Genomic DNA, 20,018 nt, shown 5'->3' with positions numbered 1-20,018 from the left:
CAGTGTTGCATGGAGACTCTGATGGTACCAAAATGCCTCTTTCAATGAGGGTGTTGGTTATCTCGTAAATGCCCTCATATGCCTCTTTCGTCAGGGGATATTGCTTTACCCCAGGGACGTTTTTATGGTAGGGCAAAAGGGGCACTTGCCCAGGGCCCCCACCTTGGAAGTGGCCCTACAAGGCTCCCTGATTTAAAGAAGTAAGATTCCTTTGTTCACCAGACTTAAATAGCACATACAAGGATATTGTATTGCATGGTGCTGAGGCTTTAAACCTATTGCCTGTCTGTTTTGGAAAGTACATTTTACCTCAATTAATTCAACATGTAATGCTTTCTGTGTTCACTGTGGTTTATATAGTTTGTGTGTTCCTTAAGGCACAACTCCTGTAGCATTATTTCCTTTCTGTGGGAATTATGTTGATCATGTGCAATAGCCACATTTGAAATGCATACTGGTAAATTGAGTGCCACAATGGTTCAGAAGTTAGCTCAGTGTGTTAAGCACTCATTGCAGTGATATGTGTTCCTATGCAAGATTAGAGTAGCAGTATCCTGTAAGGCTGGCTTAGCCTTTCCTATGTCTGAAGTTTATAAACCTGCCTGCATATGTACTTGGTCTTACAGCACCACAGGTGCTATAATCAGCAATATACCTGCACCAGATAGGGGTTGCCATAAAAACGAACCTGTCATCCTTATGGTGAAGGTCTAGTAATTGGTGTGCTCAGATGGGGTGTTGTGAAACCTAGGCAATTGCCTCCAACGTTGAGCATAAACTGTTAGTCCAAGAGATGAATAAGTATCAGAATTTCGAATCAAAGCATTCATGCTTGTATCCTGGCTTTGCCAGCAGACAATGCAGTGATCCTATCAATCATTTTATATCTCGTACATTAGTGTACTGTCTTCTGTGAAGTTTGCCTCCCTGCATGCTGGTGGCATCGTTTAGCCAATTACTTGATCTTTCTTCTTATGTAGGCCATTGGAGTGGAAGGGGTCGTAGACAGAAGGGATTTCCTTCTCAGGGTATGATCTTCAAAGCAGCGTCACTTATGCTTTCACTGGCTATAGTGTTGCTTCCACTATAATAGTGAGCATTGATATATTGCACACCACAGGAACGTGTTCTTTTGATCTCTAATGGTAAGATTATTTGAAAACTATGTCCCACTTATAATCTCAGTCTGTCTCGATACAGTCACCTTCCTGGTAGCTTCTAATCTGCATCCACTATCCAAGCTATGGTACGTGTAGCTTTCTCCTTCCTACCAATTGGTCTGCTCTATCCATGCTTGAGCACGTTTGCATTCTGTGAGGCAGCAAATGTAAGATCCCGGTCTATTCTGGATTCCATGTGCCTTTTACATACAGTCCAGCATTAATACTACAGGCTGCTTACCTTCCTGGATTCTATTGATATAAAGTCTCCTGTATCTGTGCTAGAACAGAAGTAACCGCTTCATACACTCATAAACAGGAGGCATTTGAAGGCCAACATTATCAGTCTGATTAGAGCAAGAATGAAGAGGGTAAGGGGACTTAAAGGGAGTAAATATCCTTATTTTTAATGCTGTGAGGCAGCATATTAACCTATGGGTTGTGATAGCGGCGGGGTGGGGCGACTCAGGTATTCTTGATCACTTAATTCCTTTGGTTTGTGGAGGAGGGCCCCAAAGAAGTCCATGCCCAGGGCCCCAAAAGTGCTTAAAATGGCATTGCTTTACCCTAGGTAGTATTGCACCATGTTTCAGCTTTATTTTCACTCTCCCTATGCGTTTTATGCACCCCACATCGTAGGGACATGTGGTCCATAAGTCATTGGATACCTTAGCCAGGTCCTTCTCTTGGAATGGGGGAGATACTTGCAATGCCATTGCCATTTTCTGGGCAACTTCCTTGTATGTGATACGTAGCCAGAAACGCACACTCATCTCCAACATCATTTCTGACTCCCCCCTGTCTTCTAAAAACAGCTCCTCATCTGTCACATGTGTCAGCGTTCACCCTTCTGCTGCTGCAATTATTGTCCTCCATGTTCTCCCTTGATCATCTATTGCATGCACTGCGATCCAGTCCTTTATTGCCACAACACCTTCAATGTCTACAGCTACAACTGTTCCTTCTTCATCATCTGATGGTGTCTCTGGTCTGAATAAGTACTCACCTGGTCTCCTCCATACATGCCCTGCGATACCTGGCAACCATGCAAGGGCCATGTCCGTCCTGTACTGGAACAATTCGGGGTCTGTTGGCTCCCCCCTCTGTACTGTTTTCCCGCAATATGCTTGAACAAGTTATTTTACCGTGAGCATGTGTATCTCTGGTGTGGAACAGATTATGCCCTTGTCTGTAAATGAGATGGTCATGTTGAGTCTGCTCATTATGTCGCGACCCAGTATATTTACAGGCGCTTGTTTGGAGTAAAGTAAGGGTAGAGATAAGTCGTGCTCTCCTATAGATAAGGATATGTTATCAGTAAATGGAACCACCTCTCGAGCCCCAGAGATTCCTTGAGTGTTCATGACATTGTCTGACAACGTAAAAGTCCCTTCCCTGATACATGACCTAGTCGCCCCGGTGTCAACAAGAAAGGAAAAAGTTTTGTCACCTATCGTCACCCTTATGCGAGGTTCCTCCGCAGGATTGGATGTGATCGACAGGATGGGCCACAGCAAGTTCATCTGTGAGCTGTCCTTTTGGGGAAATAGGGATAATCCCTTCCCCATGTAGGGGTTGTTTCCTACTATGGTCACTCCTCCCATTTTGTGTATTGGTACCGTTGTTGTCGTATCCATGGGCTCTGGGGAGGGTGTGTGTAATTGGCCTAACTGGTGGGCTGCCAGTAGATAATGGGGCTGTGGTGTTGCCACCTGAGGCACCATCGTCTGGGCTGTGGTTGGGGGCACTTGTTGGGGTTGGGGTTGTGGTTGTGCCTGTGGGTATAGTTCCATCTGCTGCTGTGTGTGCTGCACCTGTCCATGTTGTTGGTTGTCTTGAACCTTACAGTCATTCTGCCCTCCCTGGCAACCTTGTTCTCCTGGGGAAATATGCCCTAGTCGTCCACAGGCCCAGCAATATGGTGACTCCCCTGCCTGCCATGGGAATCCTCCCTCTCCTCCACCTGGTTCCTGTGACATTTGCTGTGTATAGCCCTGAAACCCGCCTGTATGTTGGAGCAATATTGGCCCAAACACCCGTCCTCGCTGGATGCCCCCTCTTCCTCTGAATCTCTGTGGGTAGCCCCCTCACCCCATGTACCCTCCTCCCATGGATGATGCGTATGAAGGTAGGGTGTTGTATGCCTGTTGCAGCTGAAGTAGTGGTTGAGAGATCGCTGTCTGTGTTTGTGGGCCATGGCTCGTTATTAGTGCTCCTTATTGTGCGTACTTGGACAATTTTTTCTGCACTAGCTTCATCTGCATTCCTCTCTTCTGCCTTTTGTTTCATCTTTTGTTGCCATAACCTGCAATGATAAGTTGTATCTCTGGCCATGCCTTCGTTTCCATCCCTACTAATGTTTTTCAAATTTTTCTGTACTGGCTCTGGTATCCCTTGCACCAGGATGTGATAACATATTACTATCGTTTTGTCCCACGGCACTCGAGTTTCGAGGCTCCACAGCTGTTGAATCTCCTGAATCTCATTAACAGGATCCTCAACATCACCCATCTTGCGTGACATAATGGCCCCTATGTCTGACATATCAGGGAATTGCATTTGCAGGTGCTATGTCGTGTGCTGTGTTCTGAATAGTCAACCCTAGTAACCCCGCCCTCTTCCAGAGGTCATTTGCTGCGTCACCCAGTATGGAAACCAACAGCCCTTTAACAACACCCACTGCCAGCCTGTGTCCCGCCATTAACTTCTCGATTTCATAAATCCATTTCCGCGCCACGCCCCTTGATGAGGGTAATCTGCACTTGATGTTTTCCTTATCCGTGTGCTTCCAGTGTATGTACTGTGGTCTTGTCCGTACCCTCTGTAATAATGGCATCAGTGAATATGCGGCCCTTTCCTCTGGTGTTCGTCTATACTGCCTTACCTGAATGAGTCCCCTCTCATCTTCAATTACTGCACCTATGTCTATGGATTCTACTGTGTGTGCCTGTTGTGGAGTGTTGTGCACCCTTGACAATCGCCCCCTGGAACATGAATGTCCCCTTGACTGCATATCATGGCCCCATCACTTCTGCATCATTGGGAGGTCCCTGAATCTGTTGTTGTACGGTACCAGGGCCCCACTGACCCTCTTTGCTGTGTCTTGTGCTGGTTTGTTGTGTGTTCTATCCCTCTGTTCATGTGCCCTGGACTCCCAAGAGATCCCTCCATTAGTTCTCCTGAGGTAGAGTTTGTTAGGCCTTTCCCTCTCCTCATCACTATGGTCATCGTCGTTAGCAGATTCATCATCCATGTTGCTATAGAAACTAGTGGAGAAGTTCCATTACCGTGATACTAGGCTAGGGTTGTGCGGTACATTAAGATTGTTGTCTGTTAATTTACATACATCTTCCTCCTTTGCACTCTCAGTTGTGCCGCGCCGTGCCCACCTGGCCCTCCTTTGTACTCACCTATGTTTTCCTCATCCTTTTACTTATCATCTCTTCCTTTTCTTGCTAGTTCTACTTTAATTTAGTCACTTACCTTTCCTAACACCCATGCTTCCTCATCCTTCCTACATTGTTCCCTTGCCCACCTTTCCATTCTCAACTGCTTCAGTCACTTCTCCTCGTACTTAAGTGATTCCTGCAATAATATTTTCTTCCTCCACAATGCCATCTCCATTTCCTTTTCCTCCTCCAACATCTTCTCTATTTCATCTCCTCCTGTTGTCTCTCTTCCTTCACCTCTCTCTCTACTATGTCCTTTCATTCCTTTTCTAATAGCACCACATGCTCTCTCCGATTCTGCTCGCGCCGCTCCAGCTGATTTGCCAATTCTTGCTTCTGCACTTTATCTTCCCTTTCTAATCTTGCTTCATCACCCTCTTGAAATTGTTCATTTTTCTCCTCCCCTAGCCTGTCTGCCCTTCCCTGGCACCAGTGCCCCAATTCCAAACTTTCTATTGCCTTCATTGCACCCTCTGCTTCCCCCGTTGTGGCCCCTTTTAATTTTAATAGTATCTGTGCAGCTATCCACTCTTCTGGTCCTATACCTGCAAACTTGTTTTTCACGTGCCGCAGCCCTCCTTGTTGGGATTGGGACCATCGGTTGCCCTATCCCACTCCCTGCGGTTGTTCTGTTTGGGCATATGGGGGTTGTTTATATGTGGGGTTTGAGTATCCCTCTGCTGCTTTTAGTTCCCTTAATTGGGATAGGCCTTGTTCCTCTGCCGCGTCATCAGATACTACACTTGATGGTGCGGGAGGGAGGAGCAGAAGGATCTGATCCCTCCTCCTTCATCTCTCTCAAACTCATCTTCCATGGCCTGTCCTCCTGGAACATACGCCACAGTACAAATATTTCCATGCATTTAGCTTATTTCTTCACCTTATGTGTACTCGTTAAATGGGTCAAAAGTAATTGCAGCACATCTTTGAAGAAACTGCTGTTAGGCGGTTATGGCCTCGCTATTTTCCCTTCTGTGCTTTTAGACCATTGTATGCTGTGGGTTACCGTCCCGCTGTACATGGTCCCCATCCAACCGTACAAATGCATTGCAACCTTTTTACCTGACCTCTAGTCGAGGCTTTGGATGTCCGCTGTCAAGGAAGGGAAAACGTTATAGTACACTGTTTATCAATATGTTTCACTTCGAGCCTGCGCGGCCCTGCACCTTACATGGTGGGCTTCGTATTCAGCCCCGCTATCCAGCACACTACCTCAACCATGCGCAGGCGCCTTCCATGCACCGCCGCTTGTTCACCTGTTCTCCTAATCTAATTTCACAACAACAACTTCTCTCCTTTATAACACACCGTCCTATGCACCAACCTATGGGTGACGTCACCAAGCTAAAGTTCAAACAAATGAAGAGACAATTGAGCGCACAAGATGAATACCCATTTTCCCCACTCTCCTTCAATACACCCAAACCCAAAATAACCCCACAGCTGCCTTTCCACCTCTCTGAGGTGGAGTATTCTCTTTATTTCTCGTGTTTTACTGCAACCGACGCGTCGCCTGATGGCTGAAACTAAAATGCCCAACACATAGGGATATGATATATATACATATTTTCACAGTCCACAATCCTTGCTCATCACCATAGCCCTTCGGCATGGTCCTCGAACAAACACAGAAAAGAGACTTCTACCTCCGCTCAGGTCCCTACCACCATGCATGTGTCAAAGCAACTCCAGCACCAACATTAATCACAAGTTACACCTCCCTCCTCCCGCATACATGAAACCCGCCCACACAACACATTGCCTGTTATATGGACCACACTTACGTTCCTTTGTGTTTGTTGATGCTGCTTGGTCGCTAGCTCCCCGTTAACCACTTGTCTCGCCCCTATGTACTACGTGGACACCTCGCCGACTTATCAAGGCGGCTCCCGACGGCCTATCTCCGGTTTTGCTGTCCGGTGATCTCGCAAATCCCGCGAGGGTCCTGCAGTCTTCTGGGTCCCGTGAATGGTGCCTTGTGCAAATATGTATCTGCAAGGTTCAACTATGTGTCAGTGCCATAACCATGTGTAGCCCATAGCTGCAATGAACGCACTCGGTTCCCAACGCAGAACATTACAAACGTATCATTTTGTACATTGTTCATGAATCCTTATGCTTCAAATATTGTATTGATGTGTCCTAATGATTATTTATAAATTGTGCCAAACATAAGAGTTTAATTCAAATAGGTGTGTTTGTTTGGCATCAGTTGGCACGAGGAGCAAAAAGTCGCTCCTGCTAGGTGTTGGTGTCAAGCTAACCAGTTCCCCTCAATTTCGAACCCTGAATGAATATAATCTTGAATGAGATTATTTAATAATTGATCCTTTGGTGTTTCTTTCTTTTACAGAAAGTGGTGCATGGAGTAAATGCAAGACAGATTAGAGGACTCGGGTTTGATGCAACATGCTCCCTGGTTGTGCTAAATGAACAGTTTGAACCTTTGGCCGTCAACCATGAAGGTACTGTTGAGCCCTCGTACCCGTTTCAGATATGGAATGGGTAATTGTTTGGTCTTATGACTTTGAATGCTTATATCGAATTATAAAAGACAAGATTTGGAAGGCCTCTTCTTTTACCTTGTAAGAATGCCATCTTTCCGCTAGCCCCCTTGATAAAGCTGATGAGCAAACCATGTAATAATTTAATAATGGACTAAGCTCTTTGAAAAGTTTCTTTGTTGAAAGGTTTTAAACAATCGAAATATTCAAAAACCATATGCACATTGCCTAAGAAAAGTAACATGCCACACCTATAAATGGGTTATAATGCTACACAAAACAATCGTCACATATAGCATACTGATTTTCACCTTTATGCGGTCAAAAAAGTATTTAATCTAATAATAAAAAAGGTATTAAAATTGAACCATTTATTTCAGTTTACAACACAACTTTTGAGACTTGTATTTTAGTTGAACATTTGAGGAAAAAATGGCTGTAATAAGGATTAAATGTAGGAAATTATGTAAGGATGTGAAATAATTTTAAATGGCTTAATTTAACGCAGCAACTATTCCATTTTGGCGTGCATGGTGTGGCATTGATATATTCTATTATGGTGCTGTATCACTTGCCACTCTAGAAGCATGCAGCAAATCTTTATCATTTTTAAGATGGTCATGCCATGGTATGTTCATTCCAACCTTTAGAGAAACTGCTGTGACAGTAGACCTTGATCGCATGGGGCACCTGGAATTGGTAAGCTTGTTGCACTAGGACAGGGGTCTGCAATTTTTGCCTCTCCAGATGTCTTGGACTGCCACAACCATTAATTCTCACGAACATAACCAATGGGGAGGGATCATTGGTGCTATAGTCCAAAACAAATAGAGAGCTGCAGATTGCAGATACCTGCACCATGTCCCAAGTTTGTGACTTTGTTTGCTAGACCAAATTATGTGTTTTGCAGTATGATTTCCCTTCTATGAATTAATTTTAATATCTAGGTAGGTTTAGGTTTCAGAATGTACAACCTTGAAAGTGTGTGGTGGCACAAAACATCTGTACTTCTAATAATATATAGTTTTAAAATCATAAAACAAATCACCAGAAAATGGAAAAAACACAACTTGAGTGCCAATTGCAATATTTAGTCTTGATTATAGGACGTACTTCCAGATAAAAACTTGAGGCAACGAGATAAAGAAAAATAACTAATACCTATCTTCACATGGATTTGGTTTGAAAGTCTATAAAGGAATTACATATTTGCCATGTTTTAATTTGGATACAATGTTCCACGTCACTAATAGGATCCTAGCAATGTCTTGTAAATTAAGTGTGAGCATCTATTAAATTCCCATATTCTGGTTTGAATTATTATTTAACTTTTTAACTTTTGTGAACATTTATTTTCCACTATGATGGCAAAGTGTGTGGAGGAAACCCTACAACACAAAAGGGAGATTGAAAAGTAGCTGTGAGAGTAAGGAGGTATTAAGGATGTTCAGTGCAGCCATTACTCTAAAACGACCTGGTGTTTTAAGTCCAATATCTGTTGCCTAAGCTATATCCCGAACTCACTGTCCCAGGACATGGCCCTTCAGATGGCTTACAGTTTCAGGGTAGCTTAAAGTGCCACACTCATCTTTGGAGTGGTATTTGCCTTTTCCTCTGTCTTTATCTTTGCCTTGACCTTGAGAGATAATTCCAACCTCACCTTCTCATGGGATGTGATCGTGGAAACTTCAAACTGAAGAAGCCCTGTGTCATAACCCCTCTTTCACAATGGGGTTCTTTAGATGCTTCACTGGGACACGCCATTGGCTTCCCATCTCCAAAGGTTGCAGACCCCTGCACTAGCCAGCATAGTGTGGTGTGTAACAAATTATGCATGACCTTTGTAGAGGAGGAACAGCCTTTATTAAGGTATACTGCAATGCCCCAAGGCCTTCCTTCTTCAACTGGCTTTCTCTCTCTTTCCTGATCTCCCACACTAGAACCCTCATGATACATGAAATACCACACATTTCATTCCTTCAAGAACACACATTGTATAATGAATATTACAACCTTAGCATATTAAACTACAAATAGGGAACAACGGGTGATGTGTAAATTGGGTTCTGGATGAAATGGATCACAGGGTAAACACAGCAAATATATTAACATTGACAACCTAAATGCCTAGGTTCTGCTTTGGTTTGCACAAGTGAGTGGGAGCTCACAAACTCTTGTTCTACAAAACCTTTCAAGGATCTCCAAATGTGACAACTCCTTTGAGGTTGAGCTTTTGACATAATTTCTCCTTGTCCACTTCTTACTCCCTGGCCATTAGTATTTGTCTTATCAAATGGTTTTTCCTTCTTCTAGGACTTCCTTTCTATATTTTCCAGCACTGTGCACCATCGGGCATCTCACTTTACACTCACTCTATTGCTATTTCATGCCCTTAAATCAGTGATCCTCACAGCATTATGCAAAGTTGGTTTTATTGGTATAGACTAGCTCTGACCTTGTTTCTGCACTGTAAATGGCAGTTTGACATGTACCCAATGCCCTATTTTGTACTGACAACTTAACAGCTTTATGCTTGACACACCAAACTTTACTTTTCTCTTCCTTATCTGTGATTCTGTGCCTCACCTCTTCTAACTTGACTTAGTTGCAGCCACCCCTCCCTTAACAGGATGGGCAATCTCCGGTATTCGGCTTCCGGGCTCCCAATATTTCAAAGTGGAATGCAGTGTACATTTAGGTTGATGATGATATCTCTGACAGTTTTAAGGCAGTCGCCGTCCATCACTATTGCCCATTCAATACTCTCTTTTATCACCCTGTTAAGTCTTTTGACCACACCGTTTATCTTAGGATGATATACTGAGCTGGTGCGATGTTCAATACCATTCTTTTCCAAGGAATGTTTCCATGTCTTTGGATATCAGTTGACCCCCATTAATCTATTAGCAATACTGTAGGAAACCTCTCCTTATTAAATACATTCTCTAAATATGTTATGGACATCTCTTGTGCCAATTTAATGTGCCCAATGTACCTCCTCTACCCACCAAAAAAAACAGGTCTATCAACATTGTGCCGTAGTAATGTGATCCTACTTTCTTAATGGACCCTACCACAACAAATGTCACTCTCTCACATGGCATGTTCAGCACAGACATTACAGTCATGGGACTATACCTGTTAACAAATTATTTCTCACCAGCAACACAGGATGGACACTTCCCTAATCACTCTTATCCATGTTTGCCCACCAATAGTCCAGTCTTATTCTATTGTTTGTTTTAGACATCCCTTGGCGCCATTCATGTTCTATGTTTATAATCTTAGATCTCACACTTTCTGATGGTATGAAATGATCCCCTCGAGCACAAACACTTGGTGAACATGTAATTAATTTAGACATTTCTAAAAGGCATCCCTATGAAAATCTAAAAACTCCCTATTGATTATCTTATTATTTTCTACCATGCCTTTCACCCCTTGTTCAAGGTAGTATCTGCTGTGGTGAACCAGAAGAAGGACTCTGACTACTTTGTTCCATGTTAAGGGTTTTTTATTCCAATAAAAAGAAAACACCTATCTAGCCCTACAGCTATGAGGCAAGTTCCCTGCCTAATCAATCTGAAACTATGGGTGCTCATCGAAGTCTGAAAATAAATAGTCCTGAGCAATGTTCCTTTCTAATTATTTTTGGCAGTGTGCAGAAATAGAATGCTTTTGTGTAGATGTTGTTGGGCATGTACGCCAATCAATGACACAAGGAGTCAGTGGAACATGCGCCACTGTGCAAGCGTAGCATGTAAGCCCTACCACAATACTGTAACTGTTCTGGAATAGTTATTTTGAATCCCAAAATGCTCCAAAGATAGCTTTAGTTGGACCTATTAAGTATATTTCAGGGGAGGATGTGTGTGATGGCTCATTTATGATATTTTAAACAGGGAGAAGGGTTTTTCTGGTGCTGCACAGATTCTGCCTCAGTCATTTCATTATCTCCCACTCTCTCCCAGTTTGTTAAATGATGGAGTAAAATGCAAATGTTTGAGAGAGACAAAGATGAAGTGAGACAGAGGGACTCCAGGAAAGAGTGAACATTTGTGCAGCAGGAGAGACAGCAGTGAGAGCACAGAGGAAGAGAGGCAGGGAGAGATTTTCTTAATTCCAACTTGAAAACCTTACAATGTAACAATAGGTATGCATTAAAATCTTCATGTACAGTTTCATGTTGTTTTCTCTGCCCCCTCAAACACTCCCCCACCCCTTCACGAGCCTACTGCATGGTACCACCTTCCACACCTTCTTCTGGGGTGCCTCTCCCTCTTCTCCCCCTGAAGAGCTATCTTCCTCTGGGCTTGTCTGGTCAGGCCCAGTTAGTGTAGCTACTATTTGCCTCCAGGCTATCAACGTGTCCGCTTCTTCCTCCCCACCTCTGTTTACTGCTTCATTCCACACCACAGTTTCAGCCTCCACCCATTTCTGAAGATCATGCCACCAGCCCTCCACTCTCGGTCTTCTACCTGCTTTCTAGCTCATAGCTATTCTGCGCTTAGCTAGTATGTAATCCATGTCTTCGAGTTTACTTATGTGTTTCAGTTTGCGCAGCCTGGGGAACCCCCCCTAACATACATGACCACAGGGAGTCCACATCCAGACTTTTTTCTTTCTCCGCCATGAGGTGGGCTACCTCCCCTCAGAATCTCCTTATTTCAGGGCATGCCCAGAACATATGTATCATCCCTGCATGCACCTCCCCACATTTTGGACATGTTTGTATACCCGCATTTTTAAACTTGGCTATCTTCTTAGGAGTCATGTATGCTCTGTGGGTAACATATAATTGAATCTGTTGCAGTCTCACGGTCCTTGGTACTTTCTTACCCACAGCCCCTCTTCCATTGATTCCCCAGCTTCCTCCTCCCAATCTTGCCTCGTCTGGAACACCTCCTTCCCCACCTTAGACATCAACAGTTCATATATTCGGGAGACCTCATGGCCCGCATTTGACACATCATAAAAGCCTGTGCGTGCAAAGGGCGTTGTCAGGAGTACCTGCTGTTGTGCTGTTTGTCTGCTTGCTGTGGCTTTGCCAGCCACCTAACCTCACATCCTAAGACAGCTGGTCACTACCAGGAGGGAAGCTGATAGAGGAGCTGCATGACAAAATGAAGTCTGTGCCCGTGGAGGCCTCAATCGTGACTCTAATAACTTGTCTTCAGGTAAGACGTTTCACTTCACTCCCGGAAGGTGAGGGCAACTCTGCTCTTTCTCCAAGAACGATGCAAAAGGATCTGCCTATTCTTAAACAGACACGTTTACCCTATAGTACAAAGAAGAGAAAGCGCCTCTCAGTGGGGGCCGATCTGTCAACTGAAAAGACCTCATTGGTGCCTCTGGAAGTGGAGGGCAACTCAGCCTCTGCAGCTCAACTCGCTCATCTCCATAATGACTGCCTTACTCCAATGTCAGTGGAGAGTACTAGTCTACCGGCCTCAGACCCTGACATTATCCAAGCGGCTGAAGCATGCCCGCTCATGGGGAGCATCGGAGAGCTTCAGGCAAGTCATGTGGGGGAAAAAGGCCAGACGTATTGTATTATTCTCCCTACTGAGCATGATACCTGCTTGGGTCTTATCTGTGAGACCCCCGAGAACCTGTCAAACAGGTCAAGACCGGATAAAGAGAATCTGAACTCAGACCTTTTGGAAAAATCCAGAACAACCGAGGCTGGTCGCCCAAATGATTCCCCCCCCCTCTCCCTCTGGGGAGACCCCCAATCCCCCACCAAGACCCCCTATCCCCCACCAAGAGTTTTGGGGCTCAAGCGACAGGTCAGAATGTGAAATCTGTAACTGTTGTTGATTTGACTCCCCCGACCCGGGAAGGGTCGCCTTTGCCTGTTCAGGCACAGAATGAATGTCCTTTGAGCAATATGAATGGAAGTAAGACAGGGGCGGAATTTGCGACACTCAGTCCGGATTCCGATAGAACAAAGATACCATCCAATCATATCCCATGTGCTTCTGCATCTGCAGAGGCCTTATGGGAAAATGCTGACCCTTGGGACCCCACCGAGCTTGGCAACCTGGACAAAGCCCTCCAGGGCCTTAAGACCACCAAGGGGAAAATGGTGCACCAAATAACCCCAACAGGAACTGATCCAACAGGGTTCTACATTTTTCTGCCATTCAAAGAAGACCACCAAAATCAAGGAAACAGAGGTAGAAGCTATCAAGTAAGCAAACAGCACGATGTAATGCCTAAGACTAATGAAAATCTAGGCGGGGAGGGAAGTCATAGCTTCTGCCCCATCCAGGAATTAACAACGGAAATACCCAATTTTGGTTGGAGTCACGATCAAGTACGGAGGCCCGTTGAGAGAACGAGATTGTCAGAAGGTTTACGAAATAACGTATACCCAAACTCGCTAGGAACTAGCTAGAGCAACAGGGAAAATTGAAAGAGAGAAAAGGAAAAGCATCTCCTTCATAAATGAAAAAATGGCTGCCCTAGACAAAGACCATGTGAAAGGGACATCTTCCAATGAGGACCCAGTCATGACTCCCATTATACCCCAAGGGAAAAAAAATCCTCAACGAAAATGACCCAAACATCAGCTTGCGACGATAATAGCCTGTCGCAAGCTGAGCTGATTAAAGAGCAATTGACCCAAATAGTCAATGAAGTCTGGAAAACTGAAAGAAAAATGGATATCGACCACATTCAAAAAGTAATTATGGCGTCATAGAACATCTCGCTTGCTCCATTTCTAAAGCTCTACGAGGTGATAAAGGACTCTCTCCAAGAAGATACCAGCACTAATACACAAATCAAAGTGGCAAATCTGAAAATGGAAACCTCCTTACAGAGCTTGGACACCCGAATAAATAAGGAAGCGGAACAATCGCAACTGTGGCAAAATCGCCTTAGTGACTTAGCGAGAAGAGACGCTACTGATAAATCATTACTAATGGAGGCAGTCCTTGAAGACTGCAAATGGATGAGGTCTGTTTATAAACAGAAAAACAACCTGGACCCCAGGGGAGAGAATGTAAAGGGAGGAACTGGGCCAATGAAATTGATTCAAGGGGATAAACGACACCCCAAACACAAAGATAACCACCTGGAATAGGTAATTCTGATCTCCCCTCGAAATATAATTGAGAAAAGAAGTGCTCCCGCATCGAAACTGGACCAATCAAACTTCGCCATTTTTGCTGGCGGCAATTCAAACAGCCAGGACTTGCTGAATGGAAAGGGGGCACCCAAGAAAAAGCAAGAAAAAGGAAAAAAATCAAAGAATGAAACCCTAACACAGAAAGTAAATGGCTCGAGAGCCTTCCTGAGGAATCTAAGAACGCCACCCAAAAGAGAAAGTTCACAGTGCGCAAAGAAACCTAGAAGAGAACTGATTATGACAGTGTCGGAGACGTTCATGGACGACAGGGAAATGGAAGCCAAAAAACAGGGGGCAATAGAGGATGAAGAATGGGACGAGACGGAGTAAACCGCAGATCTAAGTGATTTAATTGAAATGATGGAAAAAAACACTGAAAAGGAGCAATGGGAGAGCATCAGTTTATCTGACTGGCAAACCCTAGATAACTGGGAAACTGTTGACCCAGGAATGCAACCAAAAAGTGTTAAGACGCCAAAGCCCAAAAGAGAGAAACCGACAAATATGACCAAGATTCTTGGGAATAAGGCAGATTCCGCAAATAGAGGCCCCTGTGACGATCAAAAGTGATGCCATTCATTTCAAAACACTGGAACAAAAAAGGAAGGAGAATGACATCAAAAATAAGTCTGAAAGGAAGTAGCAAGAAGTGTTCCATCCAACTCCAAAAAGGAATAAAAAAGAAGGGGTACATTCCGAAGATACGCCAAGGTGTGCCTCTCCTCGGCGAAGCCCAAAGAATACAAGACCCCCGAAAGGATACTACTTAAAATTAGAAACAACATCCAAAGGCCCTAAAAGGGTGGTGTTCAATAGAAGCTACGTAATGACTCTCTGCAATGAAATTTCTGCACTGCGCATGCTATCAACAGACGATATAAAAATTGTTTACTTTCCAAAAGAAAAGCGGAAGAAAATCACGAGCCTGCCAGAACACACCACCCCGAATCCCTACGTGCAAATAGTAAAGATAGCACTCAAATGGAAGAAGACCGATGGCCCGTCAAGTCTGCTACTGATTAACACATATTGGAGCGAAAATATGCCGAATCTGGCGGGATATCTAAAAGCCGTCATGAATGCCATTGATAAATCAATGACAAAGGAAACAGACCAGTTGATCCTTCTCAGTGGGGACCTAAAAATCAAGTTGCTTGACATTAAGGGTAAAATTAAAAAGACAGAACATCTAGTTGGGAAAGAAAAAAAATGGATGGTGGAAATGCGTATCCGAGACATGAGGTTGCTAAATGGACAGACGAGAGGTGACCTCAACGGAGCGAATACATGGCATAGCGGCCAATCGGGTGCCTGTCTGGATTACTGCTTCGTAGGAGGAAACACGCTTACATGGGTAAATTCTTTCATAATAAAAAGGCAAACAAATAGCGACCATAGCCTGTTCGAAATGGAACTAGCCTGGAAAATAAGTTCAATTCCAAGGAAAAAACGTCTGATGGAAACTGAGGTGTTGTGGGGTCGAAATCGTCTAAAGCTCAAAAAACAAGCAATACCAAAGCTGGTACAAGACTATAACAAAGCCATTGGGAAGGATAAAGAGGTGGTTGAATATAAATGGCTGCTTGAAGCATTTGAAGTTAAATCTGACCCGAACAGAGTGAAAACAATCGAAAATAAACACGCTTACGACGAAGCTCTAGTAGCCAGAAGAAAACAGTACAGAGAGGAACTGACAAGGATTTAAAAGGCAAACTGCGTCGAGAAGTATGATCTCCGGAGGAAGTGTCAGCAATCGTATAAAAACTGGCTACGCTCTACCCGATTCCTAAGAACACAAAGGGATGCGAAGAAAATGCTAGCTGCAGTCTCAACAAATAATACACAAAGCTTGTGGGACTTATTGAATAACAGAGATCGCAATAAATCAGCATTAGGTGTCAATCAAGTTTCGGAGGAGAATTGGCTTAACCACTACACCCAGTTGTATGAGGGGAAAACCAAGAAAATGCCTACAGAGAAGATCCACGAACAAACTCCTTGGGCCCTTGAATTCGATAGAGATGACATTGTAATCTTAATTAAAAAACGCAGCACCTCTAGGGCAACTGGCCCCGATGGCATCTCGAATAAGATACTGAAGGACATTTGTGAAGATTGGTAGGAGCTAATATATGCGCTGTTCCAACAAATAAAACAAGCTAGGCAAATCCCCTCCTCTTGGACAGAGGCATATATTGTCCCAATTTATAAAAAAGGAGATCGAAGCAGCCCAAGAAATTTTAGGCCGAAAGCGCTGTTGGACTCTATTGGCAAACTATTTGCTTCTCTCCTTCTAAGAGATCTAAAAAAATGGGCGATTCAGGCGAACATCATGGATGAGCAACAAACGGCCTTCATCAGCAGAGTAGGAACTGGTCTAAACCTCTTCCTGATCAACCTGTTGAAAGCCAAAGCCTTGGAAGGAAAGAAAGCTACCCATTGAGCTTTTATTGACCTAGAACAGGCTTTCAATGGGGTAAATCTGGAGCGCCTGTGGATCAAAATGACGAACTGGGGATGCCCGCCAGATCTTCTAGAAGCGATCCAAGCCTTGTACACCGGCACTACTATACAGATTCAAACGACAGCTAATGGAGGGCTGACAAGAAAGATTGAAACTTCCCATGGAATCAAACAGGGATGCGCCTTATCCCCCTTTTTATTTGTCAAATATATGGCAGATATGAAGACCTCACAAGATCAAGTCCGTGGCTTCCCTCCAAAGATAAACGGGACTGAAGTGCCGTGGATGCTGCATGCGGATGATGCCGTACTGGTTGACCAAACGCCCATAGGACTCCAGTGTCGAATAGTGACTTTCAACAAGTACCTTGTCGAAAACGACATGAAAATAAACATCAAGAAGTCAATGGTCCTAATAATGAAGTCCTGTTGTGGGGAAAAAACGGCACGGAAACATTTTGCTTGGTCGTTGGAGAAGGAAAAACTGGAGGTGGTGGACACAACTTTATACCTTGGGGTAATAATAAATAAAAACTGCAATGAAGAAGGGCACTACGCATTGATCCGGGAAAAACTAACAACTCTGACCAATCAAGGGCTAGTTATACACCGAAGGTATGGAAAGTTTTCCTTGACGCCCATAATAACCTTCTATAAACAAAAAGTTGCGGCCGTAATCATTTATGGAGCCGAGGCCCTGCTAGCCCTATGGTGGGAAGCCTGGAACTTGTGTGAGTCCTACTTTTGGAGGAAAATTCTACGCCTCCCAAATTTGCTGTCATTAGAGCTTATAAGAACTGAACTAAGGCTCCAATCCTTGGTATCAACTGTGCTGTGGAGAACTATCACTCTGCAGAAAATGCATCCTGGATAAGCCACCTAAACCGTATGATATCCTAGCACAGACGGGGCTCTTAACTGGAGATACAATACTCCAGCGTTGGAAAAAGAAATGTAAGATCATTTTGGAGCAGTTCGGAATCCCTGACGATACCCTGAAATCCAATCCAGACAAGGCAAAAAGAACCATCCAGGAAAAGGTTTGGGAGGAAACTCAGGCAATTAGACTGTCTAATAATCAGTGCCATAACATTATATGGGAGCGAAAAGGCTTAAATCTGCTCACCCTTTACCTGGCAAAATTTCCATCAAGCCACTATAGAGACCTCCTGTTGAGATGTAGACTTAATATCTGGAACTCCAGAGAGGTGAAATGGAGAAGAAAGCTTATGGAAAAATCAAAAGCTTACTGTAGGTTTTGTAAAAACAAAGACTATTTGGAAACCATCAGACATGTGATGTTAGCCTGTCCGGCCCTGACATCTAACTGCCAGTCAGCTATGGGAAGTTACACTGTTAACATCTCTGAGGAGACGGAGGAGGAGTATTGGGAGAGATTACTGACAGTCAAAAAAGTTGGCAAAACATTAGATGCCCTAAAATTTGTCGAATCCCTGAAATTGGAAATAGATAAAGAAGACCTTGAGGAGGATGAAGACCCTGTGGACATATAGTACCCACAAGCTTTAAACCAGCACAGGAATAGACTTTCACTTACCTATTAACAATGGACATCTCAGAGATGTGACAGTAGTGAAGATGGTGAAATGTTAAAGGTTTAATATTTTTAACCAATAAACCATACACAAAAAAAAATGTTTCTATGGCAGTATCGGGCTGTCGGGTCAACACTATCTCCGACCCATGTACTTTTCATCATCTTCACCAGCCTAGCATATGTGATGATTGTCCCCGGTGTAAACCGGTGTCTTCCACCAGTGTATCAAACTCGAGCACCTTCCCATCTAGCCACACATACCCCAGGGTAGCTATACCAATCGGTTCCCCTTGCCTCCTGATCACCCTTCTCATTTGCTCATCAACTCCATTCAGTGCACTAGCGGCATCTGTGGGAAACACGGGAGCAGGTTCATCGTGACATTTTCCAACCCAAGTCTAGCAGTCTTGTCCCTCCTTTACGTTGCGATGTTGGCAGCCATATCCATTATTTCAGAAAATATGGGGTACACTCGGACTTCAACAGTTTGGCATAGGATCCTGTGATAGCCACGTATTGGAGTTGGCTAGCCAGATAATATACCTCAAAATTGGGCAATCTAATGCCTCCTTGTTCATATGGGTTCTGTAGTTTCCATAATGATATTCTATTTCTGGAGTTGTGCCATATGAAACCTCTACATATACTCAAACTTTGGCAAAGAATCGATTGGGTATCATGTATAGTATGTTCACAAAGGAGTGTCTGGGCAGTACCACCATCTTCAACAGTGCCACTCTCCCCATCATGGTCAAACGGAGGTTGGCCCAAAACACCATGCTATTTTCAATCCTAGACAGCACCTTCTCTGTGTTCTGCTTGTGTTCAGCTTCAAATCTGTGACTGTTTTAAAATTGAAGAAGTTATGGAGGTTTTAGTGAGAGGCGTTTTTGCAAAATAGGCACGAAAATGAAGCAGAAATTCGGTTTTAAAAATGACAGATGGGTTTCATTACACTACAATAATGACCATGAAAAAGAGAATGCCAAACATGAATCTCCACAGTTACGTGGCCAGCGTAACCCTTCACATCATGGATACTCTATTTCATTCTGGGATTTACTTTAGTTACTCAAATCACTAATGACTTATGGTTTTGTAACACAGATGAGAGAAAATCAGTGCAAGAATGGTTTTGACAAAATTAAGGTTCTGAAGTTGAAGACAGGATGGGTTGAGATTGGGATAAAACATTGCAAATATACTATGGGTCACTGTTCTTCCTATTAATATTTACAGTCCTTTGTAATTAAAATTGGACTGTCAAAGCTCTGGTCATTGGATCAGGTCAGGTCTACCGGCAGCAGGGCACTTCTGGCAGGATTGGATCAGCAGGGCGGTTCTGGTCAATTAGGGACTGCGCCTCAGACTGGATTTGGATAGGCCTTTCCGGTCACTGGACACGGCAAATTAGCAGGATGCGAGTTTCAGCGGGCAAGCCTTAATGGTAGAATGCCAAACTGAATCAGAATTAAATCCCCTTAAGTTTCGGGATGGTTGAATTTGGATCTAGCTAGAAAGAGTTCAGCAATGCTAAAGTCTGGATTCTGCAAAAAATCGGAGTCAGCTGCAAGATGAAGAGTTCTGAACAAAATGAAGAAGTCAGGAACAAGATGCTGCGCGGGAATCTGGATGTGTTCTGGAAGCAGTCTGTCCTTATGTGTGGTGAAGCTCCTATATTTATACTACCAAGTGACAACCCAAAGTTTACGGTGTGGGCAGGATTTAAAAACACAGCTCCACGGCTGT

General features: G+C 43.9%; 1 protein-coding gene across 2 annotated transcripts in view; it reads left to right on the top strand.

Moving 5' to 3' along the window:
* The window catches only part of FGGY (FGGY carbohydrate kinase domain containing), a 2,730,916-nt gene that overhangs the window by 317,254 nt on the left and 2,393,644 nt on the right, over positions 1 to 20,018 (top strand). For both annotated transcript variants that reach the window (XM_069642074.1, XM_069642075.1), the window contains exon 3: positions 6,963 to 7,074. In XM_069642074.1, the coding sequence (XP_069498175.1) occupies positions 6,963 to 7,074 (112 nt within the window). The remainder of the gene's footprint in view (positions 1 to 6,962; positions 7,075 to 20,018) is intronic.

The sequence above is a fragment of the Ambystoma mexicanum genome, chromosome 1q, assembly GCF_040938575.1.
Source record: "Ambystoma mexicanum isolate Mex_15411 chromosome 1q, UKY_AmexF1_1, whole genome shotgun sequence".
Lineage (NCBI taxonomy): Eukaryota > Metazoa > Chordata > Amphibia > Caudata > Ambystomatidae > Ambystoma > Ambystoma mexicanum.
This window is presented reverse-complemented; position numbering and strand designations above follow the sequence as displayed.